At 45.0% G+C, this 15,342-nt stretch overlaps 3 protein-coding genes across 3 annotated transcripts; 2 read left to right on the forward strand and 1 right to left on the reverse strand.

Moving 5' to 3' along the window:
* The first annotated feature begins 5,765 nt into the window (after positions 1-5,765).
* On the forward strand, positions 5,766-6,336 carry LOC128467054 (uncharacterized protein C11orf96 homolog). Its single transcript, XM_053448561.1, has one exon. It carries the CDS (start codon positions 5,910-5,912, stop codon positions 6,282-6,284), a length of 375 nt encoding a protein of 124 aa, XP_053304536.1. The 5' UTR covers positions 5,766-5,909; the 3' UTR covers positions 6,285-6,336.
* A 4,821-nt stretch (positions 6,337-11,157) lies between these two features.
* Positions 11,158-12,105, forward strand: LOC128467056 (uncharacterized protein C11orf96 homolog). The gene has a single exon (XM_053448563.1). It carries the CDS (start codon positions 11,265-11,267, stop codon positions 11,601-11,603), a length of 339 nt encoding a protein of 112 aa, XP_053304538.1. The 5' UTR covers positions 11,158-11,264; the 3' UTR covers positions 11,604-12,105.
* Positions 12,106-14,260: 2,155 nt separating this feature from the next.
* Positions 14,261-15,113, reverse strand: LOC128467055 (uncharacterized protein C11orf96 homolog). The gene has a single exon (XM_053448562.1). It carries the CDS (start codon positions 14,820-14,822, stop codon positions 14,484-14,486), a length of 339 nt encoding a protein of 112 aa, XP_053304537.1. The 5' UTR covers positions 14,823-15,113; the 3' UTR covers positions 14,261-14,483.
* Between the last annotated feature and the right edge of the window lie 229 nt (positions 15,114-15,342).

Below are 15,342 nucleotides of genomic sequence, written 5' to 3' on the forward strand. Positions count from 1 at the left end.
CACGCTTCTCCTTCTCCAACGCACGCTTCTCCAACGCACGCTTCTCCTTCTCCAACGCACGCTTCTCCAACGCACGCTTCTCCTTCTCCAACGCACGCTTCTCCAACGCACGCTTCTCCAACGCACGCTTCTCCTTCTCCAACGCACGCTTCTCCAACGCACGCTTCTCCTTCTCCAACGCACGCTTCTCCAACGCACGCTTCTCCAACGCACGCTTCTCCTTCTCCAACGCACGCTTCTCCAATGCACGCTTCTCCAATGCACGCTTCTCCAATGCACGCTTCTCCAACGCACGCTTCTCCTTCTCCAACGCACGCTTCTCCAACGCACGCTTCTCCAACGCACGCTTCTCCAACGCACGCTTCTCCAACGCACGCTTCTCCAACGCACGCTTCTCCAACGCACGCTTCTTCAACGCACGCTTCTCCTTCTCCAACGCACGCTTCTCCAACACACGCTTCTCCAACGCACGCTTCTCCAACACACGCTTCTCTGGTATCCTAACCCAGAGGAGAAAAGAAACGAGGATCTCCTGACAGCCGATCCTCGTAACGTTGTGATTACCAGACTGCTCTTTTCAACGCATGGAAGAAATAACAAACATGGTGTCCGCTGTTAGGAACACGCTTCTGGTTTATTGGGTAGAGTAGAGCGGAGAGGACTAACCAGAAGACGTCTGACGGCCAAAATGATGGCTTGGACGTAAAGGTTTTACTCTACGGAGAGGGTAGTAGATGAGTGGAACAGCCTACCAGCAGAAGAGGTAGAGGGTAATACAGTGAGGGTATTAAACATGCATGGGGTAGGCATATGGCTCGTGAAGACGAGGCCAATGACGGGCGACTATGAGTTCATTTGTGTATAGATTGCAGGCCCACGCGTTCTGCTCTGGCACACCGAGGGTTAATCCGATGCACATCCAAGCTGGAACGCGAGACATTAGAACAAAAGGTTCCCTCTCTATAACGTACGCGCTCCCAGCCAGGGTTTTAATTGCTCTCCTTTATAAGTGCGTATTGTGTTGTCTCGGTGAGAGTCCGTCTTACGTCAGAGACGGCGCGCACTCCACCAAGCCATGAGAGAGGGCGCAGGTTTAACCCTTTGAGTGGCGAGGGAGCGAACCGCTGCAAGCAGCTGTCTGCTCTGCGCTCAGATCTTTAAGGGGTTAAGTTACCTCCTCTTACCGGAATACTCAATTTTTTTCGATGGTCTGATATTCTGATTTATTCCTCTGTTCTTTATCCTCCGGCTCCAACTTCCCCGTTCCTCCAAGAAGAATAATATTCTCTGTTGCAATGGAGCGTTAGAAGCTGCCAAAGACGTCACGACCTGACGCTGTAAGAACATAAGCCAAGAGACTCGCATCACAGCGCTGTACACAGTAATACCCCCCAGCGCTGTATACAGTAATATAACCCCCAGCGCTGTATACAGTAATATAACCCCCAGCACTGTATACAGTAATATAACCCCCAGCGCTGTATACAGTAATATAACCCCCAGTGCTGTATACAGTAATATAACCCCCAGCGCTGTATACAGTAATATAACCCCCAGCACTGTATACAGTAATATAACCCCCAGCGCTGTATACAGTAATATAACCCCCAGCACTGTATACAGTAATATAACCCCCAGCGCTGTATACAGTAATATAACCCCCCAGCGCTGTATACAGTAATATAACCCCCAGCGCTGTATACAGTAATATAACCCCCAGCACTGTATACAGTAATATAACCCCCAGCGCTGTATACAGTAATATAACCCCCCAGCGCTGTATACAGTAATATAACCCCCAGCGCTGTATACAGTAATATAACCCCCAGCACTGTATACAGTAATATAACCCCCAGCGCTGTATACAGTAATATAACCCCCCAGCGCTGTATACAGTAATATAACCCCCAGCACTGTATACAGTAATATAACCCACAGCGCTGTATACAGTAATATAACCCCCAGCGCTGTATACAGTAATATAACCCCCCAGCGCTGTATACAGTAATATAACCCCCAGCGCTGTATACAGTAATATAACCCCCAGCGCTGTATACAGTAATATAACCCCCAGCGCTGTATACAGTAATATAACCCCCAGCGCTGTATACAGTGATATAACCCCCAGAGCTGTATACAGTAATATAACCCCCCAGCGCTGTATACAGTAATATAACCCCCCAGCGCTGTATACAGTAATATAACCCCCAGCACTGTATACAGTAATATAACCCCCAGAGCTGTATACAGTAATATAACCCCCCAGTGCTGTATACAGTAATATAACCCCCCCAGCGCTGTATACAGTAATAACCCCCAGTGCTGTATACAGTAATATAACCCCCAGCACTGTATACAGTAATATAACCCCCAGCGCTGTATACAGTAATATAACCCCCAGCGCTGTATACAGTAATAACCCCCAGCGCTGTATACAGTAATATAACCCCCCAGCGCTGTATACAGTAATATAACCCCCAGTGCTGTATACAGTAATATAACCCCCAGCGCTGTATACAGTAATATAACCCCCAGCGCTGTATACAGTAATAACCCCCAGTGCTGTATACAGTAATATAACCCCCAGCACTGTATACAGTAATATAACCCCCAGCACTGTATACAGTAATATAACCCCAGCACTGTATACAGTAATATAACCCCCCAGCGCTGTATACAGTAATATAACCCCCCCAGCGCTGTATACAGTAATAACCCCCAGTGCTGTATACAGTAATATAACCCCCAGCGCTGTATACAGTAATATAACCCCCAGCGCTGTATACAGTAATATAACCCCCAGCACTGTATACAGTAATATAACCCCCAGAGCTGTATACAGTAATATAACCCCCCAGCGCTGTATACAGTAATATAACCCCCCCAGCGCTGTATACAGTAATAACCCCCAGTGCTGTATACAGTAATATAACCCCCAGCACTGTATACAGTAATATAACCCCCAGCGCTGTATACAGTAATATAACCCCCAGCGCTGTATACAGTAATAACCCCCAGCGCTGTATACAGTAATATAACCCCCCAGCGCTGTATACAGTAATATAACCCCCAGCACTGTATACAGTAATATAACCCCCAGCGCTGTATACAGTAATAACCCCCCCAGCGCTGTATACAGTAATATAACCCCCAGCGCTGTATACAGTAATAACCCCCAGCGCTGTATACAGTAATATAACCCCCCAGCGCTGTATACAGTAATATAACCCCCAGCGCTGTATACAGTAATATAACCCCCCAGCACTGTATACAGTAATATAACCCCCAGCACTGTATACAGTAATATAACCCCCCAGCGCTGTATACAGTAATATAACCCCCAGCACTGTATACAGTAATATAACCCCAGCACTGTATACAGTAATATAACCCCCCAGCGCTGTATACAATAATATAACCCCCAGCTCTGTATACAGTAATAACCCCCAGCACTGTATACAGCAATATAACCCCAGCACTGTATACAGTAATATAAACCCCCAGTGCTGTATACAGTAATATAACCCCCCAGCGCTGTATACAGTAATATAACCCCCAGCGCTGTATACAGTAATATAACACCCAGCGCTGTATACAGTAATATAACCCCCAGCGCTGTATACAGTAATATAACCCCCAGCGCTGTATACAGTAATATAACCCCCAGCGCTGTATACAGTAATATAACCCCCAGCGCTGTATACAGTAATATAACCCAATTCTGTTATTATGATTTATTGGTTTATATAGCGCCATCATACTCTGCGGCGCAGTACAACGGGATTTTACAGGCTGGCTTTTCGTGCATCTCTGCAGTTTGCTCCGAATGGCAACATTTGTTTTATTTTTTCTTTGCATTTAATAAACATTTCGTATTTGTCGGAATCATTTTACCGTCTCAGTCGCCGAGGCAGTTAGTTTATCAGCGAGGCTCCGGCGTTTCCCAAAAAGAATTCGAATCCCCAAATAAGCCGCTTCCCGGCAGTAAGATCCGTTCCTTTATTTAGTCCATCAGATAAGGATCGTGCGATCGGCTCTTGGCCGAGCCGCGTGGCAGACGTTGGATCTTTCTTGTTGAGAATTTTTTATCCTGGCAAGAGCGGAGAGGGAGCGTCTTGACTTTAACCCCTCGATTCCAACCTGTCTGCACGGGGCATTTTCAATGAATACCCCCTCTCGCTGGTGCCATCCCCCGCCGTGGCATACTCTATAATGGTGCTGGGTACCGGTTTGTAGGGATTTTGAGTCGCTGGCTTCATAGGAGTCTATTTACTAAAGGGAGCGCTGATAGGAGAGCTGTGTTTTAGTTCCTATACATTATGAAGGCCTATACTTAATGAGCTTCTGCTGTAGCAAGAGGTTGGATGGCCCCTCCCATTAAAGTATGCATTATGCAGGGCCAGCTCACCCATCCTAGCTGGAGAAACCAGTAATGCTGCTGGCCCTTCATAATGCATAGTGAAGTGAGAGCGTTAAACCGCAACTCTCCTGACGACTCTCCCTTTAGTGAACGGACCTCGTTAGCATACCCGGGAACCCCCCCCGAGTCTCAGGCTTTTTGCCCCATTCTCGTGTTAAAGGGCCACACAGTCTGACTCCTTCCTATTCTCTCCCCGCTGGGATCAGATATAAGGCTCCCAGTTGGTGCTTTTGCCCCCAGTATGTTATGGTTAATATCACTGCTTGAATGCAGGTGACTCATTAAGTGTATCTTTAAATAATGACAAGTCAAGGTTTCCAAGAGAGCCATTTGGGTCACACGTCCGACGAGTCGCTTCATAGAATCGTCACGATTAAAGGGTTAATGTTGCTTCTTGTGGAGGAAGCGCATAGGATCGGATGTTACATTGTTACATGTTAATACGGGGGGGCAGCAGCTCGTAGACCCAACCAAAACCCCGTCTCAGTGAACCGGCCGATGACCTGGTGGGACTCGAGACGCCTCCGAACCCCATCGCACGGCGCCTGAACACACTAGTCTTAAATTAGACAGTTACCCCTCTCTGGGGTGATATTGGGCTATAAACAGGCTCTTTTTATAAATGTGACCCCCCGGCTCGCTCTCGCTTACCTGGGAGTTTTTATCATCAGCGTCACATGCTAAGACCTGCTCCCCGGTGGGAATTATCCGAACGCTCCGAGAGAGGAACTCCTCCATGAACCGAGGTGCTTCCTAAGAGATCCCTGCACTGATTATTTCATTAACCCCCTTCCCTTTTAGCAACAAATGACACCCCTTTAGAGGGTATCGCAGGCCAAAGCTCACCTTTAGAGAAGGGTTTGGGGCAAAATCCACCCTCCTGGGTGCTTTCAATCTTTCACCGGTAAAAGGACAGAGAGAGAGAGAGACCACGACACAGACTGCTTGCGCTCAGGTGAGAGTGGGAAGGGGGGGAAGCAGGCAGTGCTTGATGGAGACATTGCATTATAATCCATGGCAAGCAACGGGTTGATCTCCAGCTCACCGGCTGGAGGAAGGCCAGAAAATCACCGTGATTTCTACCGGCACTGAAAGAGTTAAAAGCTGGGGGGGTTTTCGCTCTATGGAGGCTGCGAAGCCCCGGCCTCTGCATGGAGGTTGTTGTCATCGGAGCAGCTGGGTGTTGGTGTGGGAGGGAGCTCGGATATAAGGCAGGGGCCGGGGCAGACACGAGTCAGGAGGAGGCAGCACCAGCCCGAGTCAGCAGCAGCAGCAGCAGCAGAGAGAGGCGAGCAACCTCTGGAGCGCTGAAGTCTCCTGGGCATCGGGGCGTTTGGGCTCAGAGGGGCAACTCTATAACACCCTCTGTCCCAGAGAGACGCAATATCTACTGAAAGAACCCAACCCTCCTCCAAGACCTGAAGGCAGGAGAGGTTCTGAACACACACCGGTGATTACAGAAGTCTCATCCGGGAGGCCGGTGCCTGCAATGACTACTATGTCAGCCAAACAGGCGGAATCCCTGGGCATCTGCTCCAGTTACCAGGCAGTCATGCCGCACTTCAGCGGCGCCACCGAGGAGTTCCCTCAGCCCATCCAAGCCCGGCCGCTGAAGGGCAAAGGCAAGCTGAGGAGACCGAGACAGAGCAGGTTCAAGACCCAACCGGTCACCTTCGATGAGATTCAGGAGGTGGAGGAGGAAGGAGCGTCGCCCAGCGAGGAGGAGAAAGCCAGGAAGTCTTTCTTGCAGTCTCTGGAGTCCCTGAGGAGAAGCTCCCACACCACGAGCTTCCAGAAGGACAAACTCAACAGCTGCAAGTTAAGACACAGCTTGGACTCCAGCGACTCGGACTCGGCATTATGACTGGCCGAGGGCCGTCCCTCTGACCCCTGAGACGTCCAAAGGGTTAATGGCCTCTCTCCTGCTGACGGCAACCCCTGACCTGTGGTGGGACCAGTGGGACCGGTGCGGGGTTCAGAAGACCTCTTGTGGCAACATTGGGTTAACGAGCGATTGATAAAATGTTTGACAGGAAGGGACAGCATAACCCAACGAGGGTCACCGTTGGCAGAAGAGCTTGCAATTTTGTGCACCGCGCAGAAAGGGTTTAACCTGCCAGCCACTCAAAGTCTGAGATCTAAAGAGGTGACCAGATGAACTTCAAAGGGTTAAAAGCAAGTTCGTGGACCGCCATAACCTGAGGCAACCCCCGCATCCGGATTTTGCTCAAAGGACTGGACTCGCAGAATATTTCATTTTCATTTATTTTTTTATTTTTATTTTTTTTTGCTTAGTAGGAAAAAAAAAACCAATGGCAGATTAATCCAGCAAGGGAAGGGTTAAATTTATTTAGCAGGAAATCAGCGTACGATGAAACAGAGATATATTTATTTTTGCACTTTTCACTATTATCTGCATTTTTCTCTCGAATGCTCATTTGTATAAAGATTTTTTTTTTCCATTTAAAATATTTTAAATAAAACACATTTTCAAAGCTTTCTGTGACGGCAACGGGTGGTTTTTTTTAATGTTTTTTTTATGTCTGCGAGAACCAAGGGGGAGAAATGTTAGAAAAAGAGAGGCCGTGATCCAAAACTAGAGGGTCGGAGGCTTCAATGTGTTCTGAAGAAGTTTTACTTTACTGATAGGGTAGTACATAAGTGGAACAGCCTCCCAGCAGAAGTGGTAGAGGGTAATACAGCGAGGGGATTAAAGATGCATGGGATAGACATACGGCTCCTGAATCTAAGACGAGACCAACGACTGATTAAGGTTTGAGTCTTTACAGCAGGAGAAACGGGCAGACTAGACGGGTCTCGAGTTCTTTGATGGATCAAAAGATTTGTTATTTTAAGATTAAAAATTAGGAGTCGTTTTAAGGCATAAAATCCAATTTTATACACTAACGACACAAACGCGTTTTACCCGTAAACCACCGCTGTCCACCTTTGGGGTGATTTTGTAGACTTCAGGGCTCTTCTCCAGAGGGATCAAGAAGGGGCATCCTCCGGGTGCTCCATCCCTGTCTACACTACCACCACCACCTCTGGTCCTGAGCGCCCTCAACCACTGGTTTCTCCTGCTGTAAAGTCGTTGGTCTCGTCTTAGATTCAGGAGCCGTATGTCTATCCCATGCATGTTTAATACCCTCACTGTATTACCCTCTACCACTTCCTCTGGGAGGCTGCTCCACTTATCTACCACCTTACATTGCGTTTTAGAATAAATACCATGATTTAAGGCGGATTGGTAATTCGGAACACTTATGAATTAGGTTTTACCCTAAAACAATGTGTAACAACTCAAAATGTTACCGGGGCAATTAATGCACCAGCAGGAATGAGGTCATCATTATGACCTAAAGCCACTGGATACAATGTTACTGAATTTATTCCGCCCCGGACTGTATTCTCAACCTAACGCATTTTACTGGTTTGGTGTAAAAACAGGTCACATGATTATCCGACGACTCCAGACGGTCCGGGATTAGTCTAATTATCCCGGGGTCAGACGCTCGTTATCAGCGGGGGGACCCAATGAGAACATCCCGTGCCCATTAGCTGTGCTGTTCTTCTGGTGGACCTGGGGAGGGGGGCTACGTTCGGTACATAAGCCCTTTCGTGACCCCCGGAGCCCTCCGGAGATGATGCCTGCGTTATAGATGGATATTATTACATCTCAAGTTAAAATTAACCCTTTCCTTAGGCTCGGGGCGACATTCTGCAAGGCAGGGGAAGCCACCAACCCTGGCACAGAGACTTTATCTACCCCTGCAGCAAGGGCAAGTTAGAAGAGGGGCAACTCTGTATACAATATACACGATGTAGAGGATGTGTAATAAGGTATACTGAATACACGCTACTATATCACATTTTATTTATAGAGCTCCATACAAGGAGAAGAGGGCCCTGATCCTGTGAGCTTACAATCTACTTCTGTATTTCCCAATACCGGAATGTTCCCCCCCCCCCCCGGTAGAATACCTGTCTCTGGTCTATTTACTATTCTGTATTAAACATGTCTGAGGCTCCTTAGTTGCCCCATGACCGGTAGTGAAAATATTTACGTCTCTGACTAATCACAAGACGAAGTATAAACTCCGCTTCTTGGCACAGAAACCGAGAGGCATCTGAGAGGTGGACCTCTGAGTCCTGTCTTCAGTACGCTACTAGGTAAGAGGCATCTGAGAGGTGGACCTCAGAGTCCTGTCTTCAGTACGCTACTAGGTAAGAGGCGTCTGAGAGGTGGACCTCTGAGTCCTGTATTCAGTACAGTACTAGGTAAGAGGCGTCTGAGAAGTGGACCTCTGTGTCCTGTCTTCAATACTTCACTAGGTACTGGAACATCTCAAGGTGATGCGTTCTCACCACCTGCTTGGCCTCCAGTCAAAAGTCAACTCTCCAAGTTCATCTAGAATCCCAATGGCACCTGAACCCCTCGCTCCCCAAAGCTTCGGAGGACAGATCTCAAGATCCCGAATTACTGAACACAGAGGCGCCGAGATCCATAGATGAAGTGTCCCAGGGGCCACATGCCAAAAAAAACGACCTTCACCCGGGATGTGCATCACTTAAAGCACCCCTGCTTTTGGAGGGGCCATAAAGTGTCGCTCTCCGCATGCTGTCAAACTCCAACTCCCATGGGTCCTTCCCTGATTAATCTTTTACCCCACAACACCGGTTACCCCCTATATTTATCCCACAAAGTTTATGGTCTTTAATTTAAAAAATCCCAGTTTTATTTCTACATGTAAATTATCATTATTATTATTATTGTTACTATTATTATTATTATTATTATTATTGTTATTATTATTATTATTATTATTACTATTATTATTATTACTATTGATATTATTTTATTATTATTATTATTATTGTTATTATTATTATTTATTATTATTATTATTGTTATTATTATTATTATTTATTATTACCATGAATTATTATTATTATTTTATTATTATTATCATTTATTATTTTTATATTAGAGGCTGAATATGTTTGGTGTTCTTTGGACAAATTATTATCCAATTAGTAAAATCAACATGAGAAGCAAATCCCGTGGACGGGGCTCCCTCTGCAGGCTTTAAGCCCCACTTTCCCAAAGAAACTTCCGTTTTCCTTCCAGATTTATCCAACGAGTACAACCCCCCCAAAACACAACAGAAACATTGTGTCTGTCCACGAGTCGCGTTAGATACTCCAAATAATACATAATGATCCCCCCCCCCCGTCCGGTTCCGGTTCAAGATGAGGACCAGATACCAGACCGAGAAGAAAAACATAGTATCTGCCGGCAGGTCGGCCCCATTCGGCCCTCGTCTATTCGCCCGTTTCTCCTGCTGTAAAGACTTAAACCTTAATCAGTCGTTGGTCTTGTCTTTTGATTTAGGAGCCATATGCCTAACCCATGCATGTTTAATCCCCTCACTGTATTACCCTCTACCACCTCTGCTGGGAGGCTGTTCCATTTATCTACCTCTCTACCAGTAAAGTAAAAATCCCTTCCATTCCATCTCAGTGTCCGACCCTATGGTGTTAGATTCCGGGCTCTCGTTGTAACTTTTCTCCTCCTTTGAAATAAACTCCCCTCCTGTTCTTTGTCAAATCTCTTTGTGTATTTAAATGTCTCCCACCCCTTCTCTCTCTTCTCTCCCCCAAGCTGGATATATTGAGATCTCTCAGTCTTTCCTGGTATTTTTTATGCTTTTTATGGAGTGAATTCGAATTTTCTAGAAGGAGAAGAGGGTTATCAGGGTCACGGGTTCTATGACTACTCTAGAACCTCTTATTAATCTCAATCAAAGGGCAGAACTCTGAATACTGTCCTGAAAAGCAAAAGAGAAGCTCACCTGAGCCTTATTTTGATAACTTTTCAAAGATGAATCAAAATAATTAAGTTATTTTAAGAATATATATTATATTTTATACGGGTTACTTGGTTGGCTGAGGGTCATGGGAGTTCTGCAATGCATGCTACCTGGTTCTGTTCACATGTAGAGTTAATGAGGAAGCAGAGGGCTGAGTGGTTTGGGTATCTAGAAGAGACAGATGGCCATCCTGAGGCTGCCTACTCCTGATTGGGGGGGGGTGATAAAACCCCAATAATAAAATCTCCTTATGTGTTTGGCAGGATGCCCCTACCCCCACCTCCTGTGTGTCACAGCACAACGTCACCGGATGGCTGCCTTTACAAGGAGCTGAGAGTCATCAAAGCTCCTGGTAGGGGGGGGGGGCATGAAGATATAAAGCTGAGAGCAGGAGTAGCTTCAGACCTGACAGCACCTGACTCCCGGAGAAGCTGGTTCTGGACTTCAAGGGAGAGAAAATAAACTCTGAGCATCAGAGAGCAGAATTATCTCCAGCTTCCTCCAGCACCTCCAAAGACTTCAACATAAAGGGATCCAGCCTCCAAAGCCTGCAATATAAAGGGATCCAGCCTCCAAAGCCTGCAATATAAAGGGATCCAGCCTCCAAAGCCTGCAATATAAAGGGATCCAGCCTCCAAAGCCTGCAATATAAAGGGATCCAGCCTCCAAAGCCTGCAATATAAAGGGATCCAGCCTCCAAAGACTTCAATATAAAGGGATCCAGCCTCCAAAGCCTGCAATATAAAGGGATCCAGCCTCCAAAGCCTGCAATATAAAGGGATCCAGCCTCCAAATACTTCAATATAAAGGGATCCAGCCTCCAAACACTGATCTCTAAAGGGACTCTGTTTTATCCACTTCATCCAGACTCCAAAGCCAGCACTTACCTTTACCTTCCACCACCAACCTGCCCCTAGTACCAGTCTCATCTTCTCCAGCCAGCACAGCATCTTCTTCATTAACTCCTCGCTATGTCAGGAAACCAGGGTGAGGACCATCTGTGCAGCTATGAGGAAGCCATGAGCCAGGGAGCCTTCTTCTATGAAGGAATGTCTCAACCCTCTGCTACCAGTGGACCCCAAAAGAGGACCAGGCTGAACAGACTCAGGATCCAGCCCCTCTCCTTTGAGGAGATCAGAGAGGTGGAGGAGGAAGGGGTTTCTCCCAGTGAAGAGGAGAAGGCAAGAAAAAACTATCTCAGGTCTCTGGAGTCACTCAGGAGAGGGTCCCACCATCTCCACAGCCGTAGGGACAGGCTGAACAGCTACAGACTCAGCCTGGACTCCAGTGACTCAGATACATCCCTGTGAGGTCTTGGAAACATCAACTCACTGCATATTGTGAGGTCTTGGAAGCATGTAAGTTTTTGAGAGCTGGAGAAACAGTGCTGAACACCTATAATAAAGACTGTAATATTGTTTCAAGCCTTTTTCCTGTATTCTTCTGGATAATCTGGGTGAGGAACATGTCCACAGATGACACATTGACCTGTCTCAGTATAGGACAGGAGTGTTTAAGTATCATCACAATTTTTCTCCAAGATTCCCAAGAAATATCTTCATGAATCAGATGGCCCCATAGATCAAATCCACATAGAAACTGCAGATTCCTTTAAATGGTTATTCTGTTTGTTTTATTTTTTCAGTGGTTATTGTCTAATTTTTGGTTCTTTTTTAGATTTTGTATGTTTCTATGATCTGTGATTGTATAAAGTTTAGATATCTCGCTATTTTTACACGAAGTCCTTTTTATATCATTTGTAACAAGATCATTGTATATAAGACATGAATGTGTCCAAATAAATCGATTTCTAGAGCTTACTTGAGTGTTCTAGTCTTCTTTGAAGGTCCCTTAACAAAAAGAAGGTCTGGTGCATCTAGAATAGTGAACATATAGAAGAAACTGCCTACGTCCTATACATATCTAGGAATAGCCCTGTAGGAAAGGAGATCCACATCATACATGGTCTTTAAGCACCAAAGTAAGAGCGCTTACCCTAAACAAGATGTATCAAGGGAGACCCTATGAACATGTAGTTTTCTACAAATCCTGAAGACAATGAAAGCTGAATTTATGGAAGCCTCGGAATATATATTTTAATAAAAAAAATATGAAAATCAGACACTAAAAAAGCATTCTAGAGGTTCCTCAAAACCTGGAACCGTACCCTGTGGTGTCCTTTCAAAACATGAGCATCACTAAACACAACCAAATGTATGAAAGAAAGATTTTTTTTCAAGTTTCAAACTTTCAGGTTTTTTTGGGGAAAAGTGAGCTTTATCAGATGGGTCTGGTCTTATTTTTAGTGGATACCACAAGTTGAAACCCATATTTGTCCCAATACCGCCTTTTACATTTAAGGTTTTTAAGCCTTTTGAAAGAGAGTGGCTGAAAACTTAAAATATAAATCAAAAGTGTGTAAACCAACCCAAAACAAGCCTTTGATGGCCTATAGACCTGGCCTTCTTGGATTAAACAATCATATTAAGTGTATAGACTGTTCGGGATGTATCTTAGTCAGCGACTAATTGGATTTCAGACTTATGGAGCTTTGTTATAAACCTGATCCCACCGTCTACACTCCCACAGCTCGGAATATTCCAGAATTACCAGATCTGCCATCTAAGAACTCTTGTTTTTATAGGTGATAGAATGACGCAGAATGGCTGAAAAAATTCTAACATCAACTCAACAACCTGATCCGCATGATTTACTGACTGGTAATATAATGACATATAGCTATTCTATTTGCTAAAATACCCACAAGAGTGGACTATAGTGCCCCTCATGCCCACCAGGCCACGGGTTTAGCCATCTAGATATTGTTAATGCTGGACATCTGACGATCCAATCAGTTGATCTTGGAACACTCAGCAATATTTTAAGCTTTCAGGATCTCCTCAAGTGATCATAGGATCTGTTGCAAGAATGGAGACCCCCATGGATCTGTATTTATATGATGAGAGCATGAGGGTTTATGGGGGACATTAAACTATGCAGAGAATTAAGGATGTACCCCTTTAATCAGATGATAAAAGGCTTATTGAGCTCTCCATGGTGCTGAACTATACCATGAGCAGTCTATGTATCAGCATCAAGAACCAATGCATACATGTCTTAGAATCAGTGGAGGTCCATAACACACAAACTTTTATTTATAAAACAAATAATAATAATTAACAATAATAATAATAATAATAATATATGTGTGATGAATGTAGAAAGAACTGATCGAATTATATACAAAGACACAGCATTTGATAAAATTCAAGTTCTTTTAAGTTGCCTTCCCAGCATCATTGGGGGAGATTAAGAGAATATTATTAAAAATATTATGAAAATATTATTAAAAATAAATAGTTTTTATTATTAAAAAAAATGATTGATAATAACTGTAAACGTGTGTATTGCTGGCCCAAAATCTCTTTTTGTGAAGAGGCTAGTTTTTGTCTGTTCTCAGCAAGTTGGAGACAAAAGAGGCTGAATGATGTTTTAAGAATATATTTCCCCCCCCCCACCGGAAGGCAATAGTCACAGTGTGGCCAGGAAGCAGGGGTAACAAGACTCAGTGTTATGATAATTGCCCTAATACATGGTCTACCCTGTTTAAATCCTAATCCCACTATGATGCTATTAAGAATGCTTGCTGACAAGGCTTAAACCAGCGATCTGATGGCTCAGAGTCTAAAGCAGCTTCCAACTGGCATGTTATGCAACTCAAGTTATGAAAAACTTACTTTCAATCCATGTCAACCACACAGAAAGTACCATTTTAAGAAACAGACACATGGGGTGTTATTTAATCAGATAGTTTTATTATAAAAACAAAAGTACATTGTATATAGCTTGTGATCTGCACAATATCATTCCTAAAATATATTCATTAATATGGCTTTCATCACATCAACAAAGTAAAACACTAAGTACCCGGTTCACCCCAGAATATGCAAAAATATAATATTTTGTTTCTAGAAAATGTATTTTTTGCTGTAAACATTCCACCTTGTAAGTTGGATCCAGACTGATCCCAGAGTTGAATAAATCCACACACCGTTCTTCAGAGCCAATGTCCTCTACTGGAGGTGCTTGCAGGTGTTGGGTGTTCAAGTAGTACCCATCACTAGATCCTTTAGTTCTTTCAGGGTATGGATGTGGTGACCACAGCTGACCCCAGGCCACCTCAGGTGGTGTTACAATGATGTATCTGAGTCACTGGAGTCCAGGCTGAGTCTGTAGCTGTTCAGACTGTCCCTACGGCTGTGCAGATGGTGGGATCCTCTCCTGAGTGACTCCAGAGACTGGAGATAGGTTTTCCTTGCCTTCTCTTCTTCACTGGGAGAAACCCCTTCCTCCTCCACCTCTCTGATCTCCTCAAATGAGAGGGGCTGGATCCTGAGTCTGTTCAGCCTGGTCCTCTTTTGGGGTCCACTGGTAGCAGAGGGTTGAGACATTCCTTCATAGAAGAAGGCTCCCTGGCTCATGGCTTCCTCATAGCTGCACAGATGGTCCTCACCCTGGTTTCCAGACATAATGAGAGCAAAAATGATGCTTTCCAAAGAAAAGAAAATGAAGATAATTCTGGGTGGGGGGCAGAAGATTGCTTTCTGATCCAGACACTGGAGAGTGGGGTGTCTGTTCTCTTCTTCTGCCTCTCTGAAGCTGGCAATGCCTGTGTCTACCTCTGCTTTATAGCAATTCCTCCTCCCACACTCCAGCAGCTCTGATGACACTCAGCTCCTTGTAAAGACTGCCATCCGGTGACGTCGTGCTGTGACACATATCTGGAGGTGGCTGGGAATTGGGGGGGATCCTGCAGAGGGGTTTGGGGGCTTCCTGGACTGAGATGCATGGGGTCCTCCTGATCCTGTTGCAGAACTAAGAGCTATTCCAGTAAAGATGCTCATGAAAATTCTAAAATAAGATCCTATTAACCTGATTGATGGATCTCACTGTAAAGATCCAATGTTTCCACTCCTGACAGCTGCTGATGTCTCTCCAATGGCTTTACTGACAGATGAGGCTTATTATTCAGGAGATACATTAACAATG

The sequence above is a fragment of the Spea bombifrons genome, chromosome 10, assembly GCF_027358695.1.
Source record: "Spea bombifrons isolate aSpeBom1 chromosome 10, aSpeBom1.2.pri, whole genome shotgun sequence".
NCBI lineage: Eukaryota > Metazoa > Chordata > Amphibia > Anura > Pelobatidae > Spea > Spea bombifrons.